At 39.8% G+C, this 12431-nt stretch overlaps 1 protein-coding gene across 4 annotated transcripts in view; it reads right to left on the bottom strand.

Moving 5' to 3' along the window:
• Positions 1-1102: 1102 nt before the first annotated feature.
• Positions 1103-12431, bottom strand: part of cfap70.L (cilia and flagella associated protein 70 L homeolog) — a 52761-nt gene continuing 41432 nt past the window's right edge. For 3 of the 4 annotated variants that reach the window (XM_018236686.2, XM_018236687.2, XM_041576493.1), the window contains exons 21-28: positions 11883-12065; positions 10795-10895; positions 10524-10676; positions 10271-10432; positions 5717-5806; positions 4854-4955; positions 3457-3504; positions 1103-1384 (exon numbers count right to left, since the gene is read on the bottom strand). In XM_018236686.2, the coding sequence (XP_018092175.1) occupies positions 1304-1384; positions 3457-3504; positions 4854-4955; positions 5717-5806; positions 10271-10432; positions 10524-10676; positions 10795-10895; positions 11883-12065 (920 nt within the window). In that variant the 3' untranslated portion in view covers positions 1103-1303. The remainder of the gene's footprint in view (positions 1385-3456; positions 3505-4853; positions 4956-5716; positions 5807-10270; positions 10433-10523; positions 10677-10794; positions 10896-11882; positions 12066-12431) is intronic. The other variant, XM_041576494.1, reaches the window with a different exon arrangement.

Genomic DNA, 12431 nt, shown 5'->3' with positions numbered 1-12431 from the left:
GCTCACAATATATATATATATATATATATATATATATATATATATATATATATATATATATATATATATATATATATATATATATATGTAATATAAAGGGTATTTTTTTTATTTAAAAATCCCATTCATTTTGAAACTTTCTTCTGAGGATACTGGGTACCAGTTTATTGGCAATATAGGGATATACTGGTATGGATGCAACAAATCTGCTGTTTTGGGATTTGGCTGAATCCTCAATCTTTTGTGAAAGATTTGGGCAAATACTGAACCCTTATTAACAAATGCAAATTTGGGGCAGGAAGGGGCGAAAGAGAATGAAAAGTGCAGAACGCAGTTAAAAAATTAGATTCAGATAAGGTTCGGCCAGGCACTTGAATTCGGTGGAATCCGAATAAAGCTGAAAAAGGCAGATTCCTGGCCAAATCCCGAACCGATTTCTGGATTTGGTTCAGCCAGACAATTGGATTCTTTGGAATCTGAATCCAGCTGAAAAAAAGCAGATTCCTGGCCAAATCCCAAACCAAATCCTGGATTCAGTGTTTATCTAATTCCTGGCAGGGGCGTAACTATAGAGGAAGCAGACCCTGCGGTTGCAGGGGGGCCCAGGAGTGTAGGGGGCCCAGTGAGACCCTAATTAATTAGCAATTTTAATATATCTTGGTAAAATAGGCCAACTTATAAATATTTTGGGGCCCTAAATTGAATTTGCTATGGGGCCCAGTAACAACTAGTTATGCCACTGATTCCTGGTATTAGTATTAATGGCAATGGATGCAATATAAATTCATATAGGACTAGCACAAACTGGACTTCACTCCAAAGATCGATGCAATTAAAAATATATTTGGCACTTAATCATAGCCTATGATTAAGTGCCATCATGGCACGAAACGCGTATGGCTACATCATTTGAGATGGTTTTTGTTAAATAAAATATATTTTTAATCGCATCAAGCTTTGGAGTGAAGTCCGGTTTGTGCCTATATGAATATCTATTGCATCCATTGCCTCCCAAAAGCTGAAGATCTGCGGCTTGGGCACCTGGACCCCCCATATTTTTTGGTAAGTTAACCCTGTTTTCATGCTACAATTAACACTGGACTTTCTTTTGAAAGAATTTGTTTATTAATATTATTAATGAACAGTAAACAGAAGGTTCCAGTTTTTGCAGCAGGTGTTTATGACATTGAGTCCAAGAAGGGAACTGAAGCTTTCCGGGACCACATACATCAGCAGAGCACGGGCAGCTCATCTGTGTGACTTTGACACCGGGTGCCGCGGAGATGCCACACCAAAACTGTCATTAGAAGGCTGGGTCTCCAAAGCCGACCTCCTCCTGTAACGTGTGGATCTCTGTGAGTAAATCCTCATTCTGTAGATTCAACTGGAAGGAAATAAGAGTATTGTAATGAGAGGATGGCCTGTGTTTTCTTGCATTGATAATAGGCCCTGGGTTTATTGGCTGCAGTTTGGCTAAAGGCCGACACCAGGAAGGCTAAATAAAATCTTGCAATGCATCAGGTGGAATTTATTTTATATAAATCTGTTCTGTGTCCCACAAGACTGGGTTGGAGCAGCTTCCTTTAGTACTGGTCTCAAAGTCCGTTTATCAACTGAAGGTTCAGGGCAGCGAGCCTGGCCCCTCCTTAGACTTGGCAAGTTCTTATTAAATATTAAATAAATGCCTCGTTACAACGGGACCTGGAGTAATGAAACCCATTGGGTTTTCAGTAAGTGTAAATTCCTAGATGGTCTGTTCTCTGTTGGAAGACAGTTATTCTCTACATAGTATCACATTGTATATATCAGACTGGGATACACAGGGCTCAATGTTAAACCTGATCCCAAGGGCCCAGCACCCCTCCTGCCAATGCTGAACCCCTACACTTGCCTGATGTCACCCCAATCCCCCTGAACACTGAGCCTTCACCTCTCCTTCATCTCCGCATTTCACAGACCGACACTGACCCCAATTCCCCTGTATGCCTTGGCCCTGAAACCTCCGGCTACCTCCGGTCTTGAAAAAGGGCAGAATATAGGCCCGAAACGTTGTATTGTTGCAGATCTTAAGCCATGTGCCAAATAAAGGCTTTTTAATTGACTTTTGAACGGAGCTGTGTCATATATTGGAACTGAAACCTCTGGCTATTCAGGCCCCCAACATGTCCAGAGTTGCCACCTTTTCACCCGGTGCAATCCGGGGCAGGGGGTGGGGCTATAACGGTCGCCGCGTCAATCATAGGACCTCGTGGGGCCCCTAACCCTCCTGGGCCCCCCAGCAGCTGCAGGGTCTGCAAGGCTTAATTTTATTGTTATAGGAACTTTTTATTTTACTTATCTTTCTATCCAAAACCCTCTCCTATTCATATTCTAATCTGCTGCTGAAGAAAAAGTTAAATAATTAAGAAAACCACAAGTAATTAAAAATGAAGACCAACTGCAAATTGTCACGGAAAACCGCTCTCTACATAAGTCAACTTAAAGGGGTTGTTCACCTTTAAATTAACTTTTATTATGATGTAGAGAGTGATATTCTGAGACAATTTGCAATTGGTTTTCATTTTTTATTATTTGTGGTTTTTGGGCAGGGCTATGACGGTCACGGCATCAATCATAGGGATTCAAGGGCAGTGTCGGACTGGGGGGCCCGGGGGCCCACCGGGGCTGCTATCACAGGGTCCCCCTCCGGTCTCCCTTGCTGAGTCTGTGCCGCGTGTGTGCGCATGCGCGCACTCACACAATGTTTTTTATGGCAAGAGGAAGCTTCCAAATTTCAGATCTGGGTCGGCGGGGCCCACCAGGTTTTTTCCCGGTGTCCCGCCGGCCCAGTTCGACCCTGCTCGTGGGGCCCCGAACCCTCCTGAGTCCCCCAGCAGCTGCAGGGTCTGCTTCCTCTGTAGTTACGCCCCTGCACAGAAATAAACCTCAAACACACACAGGGGTTATTTATTAAAGTCCGAATGCCAAGAGCCCGAAAACTTCACGTTTTTTTGACTATAAGATCCAATTTTTTCATTAAAAAAAAATCTTTTTGGGGATTTTTTATACCCCAAGGATGGAAAAAGTTTGAATCTGAAAATCTGGCATCACAGACCTGCTGAAGTTGTATATAAGTCAATGGGAAATCCGAAGATTTCGTGGTTTTCAAGCAAAAATCTGGAGTTTTTGGCCAGAAAATCCAAGAAATGTGTGCGATTTGAATTTTCAGATGATTTTTAAGATTTTTTCTAGTTTTTTCCTGAACTGGAATTTTTCTGGAAAATGTATTGATAAATAAGGGGAAATATCCTATGAGGATTTGGTTGGAGTGTATTTAAAAAAAAAAAGTTAGATAAATTCGGATTTTGATAAATACTGGCCCCACCAGGACCAATGCCCACAGGAATCTTTCCCAATGTAGCCCTGGACTAGTCTGACCCTGGTTGTACAACACCAATAACGTAGAACAGCACTAACCTTCCTTGTGTATTTGTATGATTGCTCGGCCTCCAGCTGCCTCCCAGTCTAAAAAGAATACCACAGGAATCAATCAGGGGGAGAGACACGCATTGCAATAAATAAACATAAATACAGACAGGAACAAATATAGAATGTGTAAGAGGTCCCTGGCCCATAGAGCTTACAGTCTAAGATAAGAATATCTTCATTGTTGAAGGGCTGCTCTTAGGGCACAGTCACATGTGGAGTAATTGTGCAGGTGGAGAGAAGAGGACTGTACCTCACCTGGGACCGTGCCCTTAATTTATGTGAAGCCTTAGTCTCAGTTCATCTGATAAGCAAGCATTTAAAGGCGAACTAAACCCTACAAATAAATATGGTTTAAAATGCCATATTTTATACACTGAACTTATTGCACGAGGCTAAAGTTTCAGCTTGTCAATAGCAGCAATGATCCAGGACTTCAAACTTGTCACAGGGGGTCACCATCTTGGAAAGTGTCTGTGACACTCACATGCTCAGTGGGCTCTGAGCAGCTGTTGAGAAGCTAAGCTTAGGGCTCGTCACTAATTATCCAGCAGAAAATGAGCTTCCCTGTAATATAAGCTGATGCTACAGGTTTGCTGATTATTAAATTCTGATGCTAATTGCACTGGTTTCTGTGCTGCCATGTAGTAATTATCTGTATTAATTACTAATATTGTGACATTTCTATTCTATGTGTACTGTATATTGTGAGTGGGTCCCTAAGCTCAGTAAGTGACAGCAGCACAGAGCATGTGCAGTGAATCAGCAGAAAAGAAGATGGGGAGCTACTGGGGCATCTTTGGAGACACAGATCTTTACTGCTAAAGGGCTGTGGTTGCCTTGGGCTGGTACAGAAGCACAAAACATCATGTACAACATTTCTAGCTACTTTTTTTAACTTTCCTTGTCCTTTAAAGCGGTAGCTCACCGTCAAGTTAAAGGGATACTGTCATGGGAAAAAACATTTTTTTTCAAAATGAATCAGTTAATAGTGCTGCTCCAGCAGAATTCTGCACTGAAATCCATTTCTCAAAAGAGCAAACAGATTTTTTTATATTCAATTTTGAAATCTGACATGGGGCTAGACATATTGTCAATTTCCCAGCTGCCCCATGTCATGTGACTCTTTCCAGCTTTCAGGGGGGGGGTCTATTGTTCTGCAAAGCTTAATTTTATAGTTTTAGGAACTTTTTATTTTACTTATCTTTCTATCCAAAACCCTCTCCTATTCATATTCTAATCTGCTGCTGAAGAAAAAGTTAAATAATTGCAAATTGTCCCAGAAAACCGCTCTCTACATAAGTTAACTTAAAGGTGAGCAACCCCTTTAAATGTATGTACTCCTTGGTGACCCGTAAGCACAGTGTTCACTTGATTTAGGGACTCACCTTCAGACAGACGAGAGTCAGGTAACCCCACACCTCCGCATTGTTGTTGTTCAAGGCGTTTGCTTCTGAGAGTGCGTCCTCTGCTTCTTCCATCTCCTCCAGCTGTTTGGGGGGCACACAAGATGATGTAAGGCACACAGCAAACTGACTTTAGAGACTAAAGGGACGTCTTGTGATGTTGCTCTGCTCAGAAAATTAACTTTGTGAGCAAAGAAGGGTCAGCTGACATTTCTCTTTAGTTCTAAGCAGAGGGCTTTCCCCTTCTCACTAACTTAACTATCTACCAGTGTCAAGTTGGTCAAAATGAACAGCAGGAGGTGCTGTTGTTTCAAATCCATGATAGCAGCGTAAAAGCTACTAATACCTTGAAGAAGTAAATTGCAAAATTGATCAAAAGGGCATACTGAGAATTTGACATAGGTTTCTCCGAGGGTTTACATTTCCTTTAAGAACCGCCCGCGTTCTTTCATATAATGGGATTATTATCCACTGTGGGTTATTATAAAATGATGCTGCCCTACAAATAAAGGAATGAATCGGCGGAGCTCTTGGGAAGTCATTAAAGTCCCTTGGGTGGGTGGCAGATATCTCTCCTGAGGGTCTCCAGTTCTTCAGCCTTTAATGGGGGGCAGCAGTGCAAGGGTTTTCTCTATCAAGCTGAACTGTGGCATTGGGACGAGTGGGTTTATTCAATTTATACCAAAATACCCCTCACATATTGTAGGGACAATGATTTGATCCTTTCTGGACCCGTAGTTTGTTCTTCTTTCCCCAGAGCACAGACCCCCCTACTTTTGTGCCTTCTGAACCCCAACTGACATCAAGTAGCCAATGGCTTTCCTGTATTGTAATTAGGATCTTACCCGATAACAAGCGATTCCTGCTCCCAACCAGGTCAGGCACGTTGGCGACTGTTTGCAAGCCAGCAGGTATGTGTTCTTGGCTTTTTCATACTGTCACATAAAGGAACAATTAACTCTCACATGCATCATTAAAGGGAAACTTAACAAAATACATATCATAATATGATTTTATCTGTATTCAGACTTAAGGAGAATCCCTTCGGGTCTTTATTAGCCTCAGTCTTTGGGAATTGCATTGTCATGTCCAATGAGCCAATCACTTTCGAGTCAGCTTGTTGTTAAGTTAATTAACAATGTCCAAACTATCTCAGCTGACACTCACTCAACCACAGCCGTTAAAGGGATACTGTCACGGGAAAACATGTTTTATTTCAAAACACATCAGTTAATAGAGTTGCTCCAGCAGAATTCTGCACTGAAATCCATTTTTTAAAGGGCAAACTGATTTTTTTATATTCAATTTTGAAATCTGACATGGGGCTAGACATATTGTCAGTTTCCCAGCTGCCCCCAGTCATGTGACTTGTGCTCTGATAAACTTCAATCACTCTTTAATGCTGTACTGCAAGTTGGAGTAATATCATCCCTTCCCTCCCCAGCAGCCTAACAACAGAACAGTGGGCAGCTAATCAGATCTCCAGATCTGACACATCTGCTGAAGGATTGGTTTGTACTAGCCCCACCTAGTGGTAGACATGAGAATAGCACCAAAGCAGGAAACCCCCTGCTTTTTTCCTGCTCAGGATCAGGCACAATGCACTGAGATGGAGCCTCCACACCAAAATTAAAGCTAGAAAAATACATTTGTTGGTTCAAGAATAAAATTTTATATGGTAGAGTGAAGTATTTACCATGTAAACAGTGTAATTAAAAATTAAAAATAATGACAGAATCCCAGAATCTTATAAGAAAAGGTTCTTAAAGGCAACATTCTTACCATATTCAGGTATTACTATTTAATACTTACTATATTCAGGTATTACTATTTAATACTGTCCATATTCAGGTATTACTATATTCAGGTATTACTATTTAATACTTACCATATTCAGGTATTATTACTATTTAATACTTGCCATATTCAGGTATTACTATTTAATACTTACTATATTCAGGTATTACTATTTAATACTTACTATATTCAGGTATTACTATTTAATACTTGCCATATTCAGGTATTATAGCGAACAAAACAGGCACTGAAAGTGGGAAGGAGGGTGGCGTCCGGAAGGTCATCAAAAGCGGTGGAACCAGAAGATAGGTTAAAACAGATAAACTTTAATGGAATCCTTAAAATTGACAGTACAAGCAGGCAGGGTGAGTGTAGCTTGACGCGTTTCGTGACCAATACGTCACTTCATCAGAAGCTCAAGCACCTCCCCGTGAAACAACAACTTTATAGACAACACCAATAAAAGAATGAATTCACCAATTAAAAGATCACGTTATTGCATATAAGCTATAATATAGATAAAGATATAAGTTGTATTGAAAATATATAACGATCATAATAATAATGATGGTAATAATAATTATTAATTAATTACAGGGAATGGTCCAGACATAAGAGTTTTATTGGGCCAATAAAATTAATATGGATGTGAAAAATAATATGCAAAAGGTTACTTTTGGGATATCAAGAGAGCTTATGACAGGGCCGTGGGTACAAGCCGCGAGGATCTTCTGACTGTGAACAACACAATAAGATCCAATAGATATTATCGAAACAAACAGAGACCCGAAAGACCTCCAGATGAGGCATCAGGCGAGATTGATAGTTTCCCTCGCATAATTACTACCTACTCGCATGATAGTTCATTGGTCCGCAGAACAATTGAAAAACATTGGAGAATTTTGAAATTGGACCCTAATCTTAAGGATATTTTACCTTCACGTCCACAATTTACATATAAGAGAGGCTCCAGTTTGGGGTCTATTTTATCTCCCAGTTTATTTGTGGATCCAAGGTTACAGAAACCCACACACTGGTTAGATGTCAAGGGCTGTTACAGGTGTGGGGTTACTCGCTGTGGAGCTTGCACATATATGAAAACATCTAAGGACTTTGTAGGTAACAATGGCCCCCGCAGGTTCAAAATAGATTTCTATGCTAATTGTGGAACCAAAAATGTTATCTATCTCATTACGTGTCAGTGTGGCCTGCAGTATATAGGAAAAACCATAAGACCCATTCGGAAACGCATTTCTGAACATTTGGGTTGTGTGTCACGGCGTGATCACAGCTCTGCAGTTGCTAAACACCTATTGGAACATCATAATGGCAATTTATGCCTTTATTTTCAGGTCATAGATAGAGTTGTTCCGGGGGTCCGTAAGGGAGAAACGGAGACCTTACTTCTGAGGAAGGAGGCCTTCTGGATCTATAAATTATGCACGGTTGCACCAAAAGGATTAAACAGAGAATGGGAACTAAATTGTTTTGTGGACTAAGATAGATGCCCAAATTATTTATTATTTTTTATTTTTTATTTTTCTAATTAATTACCATCATGACTACTATTATTACTTTTGTCTAACATTATAGTTCGAGTTCCCTACCCAATTGTGCTCGTGTCGATCTTTCCCTGTTCTTATGTGCTCTCAAGAACATCCTGTCGTAAAAGCTATTAGTCTCCTATACATATATGTTTTATTGGTGGTTCATATCTGTTCCTTGGCTTTTTCTTGTGTTGTGACTTTGTTTCTTATCTTTAGCTTAACTGTTCAGGTTTTCATTTTTGTATCTATTTTGTTACCAGTAACTGATAAGACATTTACATTCCCTTGGGAGTTGCAACATTTTCAAATATGTATACTTTGTTATCTTCTTTGAGGATCCCATATATTATATAACATCGATTCGGCCAATGTTTCTCTCACTGCACTTACTATTACCATATTATTATTAGTCATTACTACCATTAGTTTGGTGGGCCCTTTTTTGATTTAAATTGATTTGGTCAAATTTAATTTAATTTACAATTATTTAATATATGGTTTAGGACCCAATTTTCCAGAACTAATTTGGATTTGAGTTTAGCATATTATTTTTCACATCCATATTAATTTTATTGGCCAAATAAAACTCTTATGTCTGGACCATTCCCTGTAATTAATTAATAATTATTATTACCATCATTATTATTATGATCGTTATATATTTTCAATACAACTTATATCTTTATCTATATTATAGCTTATATGCAATAACGTGATCTTTTAATTGGTGAATTCATTCTTTTATTGGTGTTATCTATAAAGTTGTTGTTTCACGGGGAGGTGCTTGAGCTTCTGATGAAGTGACGTATTGGTCACGAAACGCGTCAAGCTACACTCACCCTGCCTGCTTGTACTGTCGATTTTAAGGATTCCATTAAAGTTTATCTGTTTTAACCTATCTTCTGGTTCCACCGCTTTTGATGACCTTCCGGACGCCACCCTCCTTCCCACTTTCAGTGCCTGTTTTGTTCGCTATAGTGCCGTACCGGACCGGCATGGAGGGCTGCCTCAAGAACCGGAAGTTGATCCCCTCTCTTGGTTAGCGGCGATTTCATTTTTTGCTCTATACATATTCAGGTATTACTATTTAATACTTGCCATTTCAGGTATTACTATTTAATACTTGCCGTATTCAGGTATTACTATTTAATACTTACCGTATTCAGGTATTACTATTTAATACTTACTATATTCAGGTATTACTATTTAATACTTGCCATATTCAGGTATTACTATTTAATACTTGCCATATTCAGGTATTACTATTTAATACTTACCGTATTCAGGTATTACTATTTAATACTTGCCGTATTCAGGTATTACTATTTAATAATTGCCGTATTCAGGTATTACTATTTAATACTTGCCGTATTCAGGTATTACTATTTAATACTTGCCGTATTCAGGTATTACTATTTAATACTTGCCGTATTCAGGTATTACTATTTAATACTTACTATATTCAGGTATTACTATTTAATACTTACTATATTCAGGTATTACTATTTAATACTTACCATATTCAGGTATTACTATTTAATACTTACTATTTTCAGGTATTACTATTTAATACTTGCCATATTCAGGTATTACTATTTAATACTTGCCATATTCAGGTATTACTATTTAATACTTGCCATATTCAGGTATTACTATTTAAACTCAATGTAATTACTACAAAAAGCAGCATCTGTCGGCTGTTTATATTCTCTGCACTACTGGCTATGACTACGGAAACAATGTGGCAGTCACTAACCAACAGATCTGGAGGAGAACTGAATTCTGCTACATTGGTTCACAAGTCAGAACCAGAGAAACAAAACAGCTTTCCACAGCAATTACATTTACAAATAATTATACAACCACTGAAACTGTATCATAAAAGTACACTGGGAAGCTGTCCAGAATGACACTTTCTTTCATAAGGCAGAAAACATTTATAGGCTGGAGTTCCCCACTTGAATAAATAGACAGATCACTCTACAGATAGATAAAGCAGTGCCTGTACATGAAATAAGTCACAGTAGTTCCTTGTAGAACCTTCTCCTCTGTTACCTTTTCTTCATCAAGGTAGATGGATCCAAGGCGCAGGTACACAGGGTGGGTGTCTGAGGCGTCGATCACCAGGCTGAGTGTGTGCTCATAGCAGTCCCTGGCCTCATTCTTTCTACCAATCAGGAAGTTCATGTGTCCTTTGAGAGCCCAAACATCCGGATTCTGTATAGATATCATCAAGGCTGTTAGATAGAGGCCTCCATATGATCACTGGTCCAGGTGACATGGCACTTACATAACAGCAGAGAAATACCTGGTGGTTGATCTGGGAAGCCTCCTGGAGATTCTGCTCGGCCTTTTCTAGCTCCTTCTTCTTAAGGTGCATCTGAGCGCACATCAGGTGGTACCTGCAGGTTGGGCCTCCATCTGGGCTGAGCAAGTCATGGGCAAGAGCTCTCTGTACAAACTGCATTAGATACGTAGAGAAGAGAGAGAGATCAAGAAGAGAAGGCTGGTTCTTCTGAATCCACATGGGGTGGACCAAGCAATTGAACATTTTGTGCTTGCAATCATGCGGTTCTGACCTGCAACGCATTGACTTGTGCTAGAAACTGGGCGGCCTCCATGAAGATGCTGACGGCTTGAGACTGGGGTTCTGGTTCCACACTGACGGCAGCTGTTACTTCTGAAACAAGAAACAAAAAGAGATGGAATCGCCTATAACCCCTACAGGTGGGAATCCCAGGGCCCAGAAGCCGCGCAGAACTATAGTATAGCTCTATATGTTCCCTGAAAAATCATTCTGTTAATATGGTGGATCCATTGCTGAAGCATTAAAATCCACGGACACCAGTGTCATAAATAGAAACAAAAGCAGAGAGCAGAGACCTTTTGTGGTATCAGGTGCTTTGCTTCCTTCAAGGGTCAAAAATCCAATGAGAGAAAATGTCAGCAGTACACTCAAAAATTTAAACCCAAAACATACAGAAAAAAGGCAACATTTTGGGCCTTGACAGAGGCTTGATAAAGGGCCTGAGTGTCCCAAAACATTGCCTTTTTTTCTGTACGTTCTTGGGTTTAAATAAACCTCACACTTTTTCAAATTTTCACGAGTGTTACTGGGCCCCACAACAAAATCTCCTAATGGTCTCACTGTATAAATAACTTCTCTATGTCTAACATATATATGCTCATCTTTTTTAAGCTCCCTAAACTCCCCCTCAGCATTTATATGGTGCATCCCTATTGTTACTCCTCTGACTGGCACATTGTTTTGTACAGCAGGATGAGAATATATTGGGACTCATTTACTAACTGCTCGGGGAGACTCCAATGAGTAAATATATGCAGAAGTCACATTGTAAATGCAAAAAAAAAAGGTTTATTACAGCAACAGTGTTTTGCTGCCCTCTGGTGGAAATCAATAGTGAGGACATGTATAGTTATATAATTAAATCGGGTTGAAAAACGTCCATCAAGTTCAACCCCTCCAAATGAAACCCATCATCCATACACACATGATAAGGATCAGACTGAAAGAAGGTAATAAGGATGGATATAACTAATAAGCAGTTACAAATACTACTTGCTCAGTACTTGGCTGAAGAGCTGACATTTTCATACGGAGTTCTGTATAACAGATTGCAATGAAGGGAACATAAGAGATTCCCACCTTTGTGAGTTGCTGCCTTGGTGGACTTGCTCCGGAGAGAGGACACTGACACGCGCCTTGTGAGCGAGATCTTCTCGTCGACTGGACGGCTCCCCAAGGAAATATTTACTGATGGTGATTCAGCTCGGCTGGACGTGGGAACATTTTCACGGGGCCCCTCAGTCGCTCCTTTGGAAACTGTGCCTTAGACAATAAGAACAAATACAAATCAAGGGGAAATATTTCTTATGATAATAATGGTTTTTATTTATATATTCCAGTTAAACAGAACAGAGTGACGTATGCGGGCACAGAATATTTATAATGGGAACGAGCTGTGATATTGCCTGTTCAGACTGAAGTCTAGACAATAATTGCCAAAATGCAGGCTTTGTGGCCACCCATAGAGTTATCTTCAGAGAATGTATTTACAGGTGTAAGCACAATGGCAACTCCACATAGCAACGTGTTGCACTGAAACACAAGTCACCAGAGTTGCCTTCTGCTGAGATGAATACACCCTTTAATCTTCTGCTGGTTGAAGAGATTAGATAATTAGATAGATAGATA

The sequence above is a fragment of the Xenopus laevis genome, chromosome 9_10L (assembly GCF_017654675.1).
Source record: "Xenopus laevis strain J_2021 chromosome 9_10L, Xenopus_laevis_v10.1, whole genome shotgun sequence".
NCBI lineage: Eukaryota > Metazoa > Chordata > Amphibia > Anura > Pipidae > Xenopus > Xenopus laevis.
Note: the sequence above shows the minus strand (reverse complement) of the source record. Positions and strands in the feature narration are given on the sequence as shown.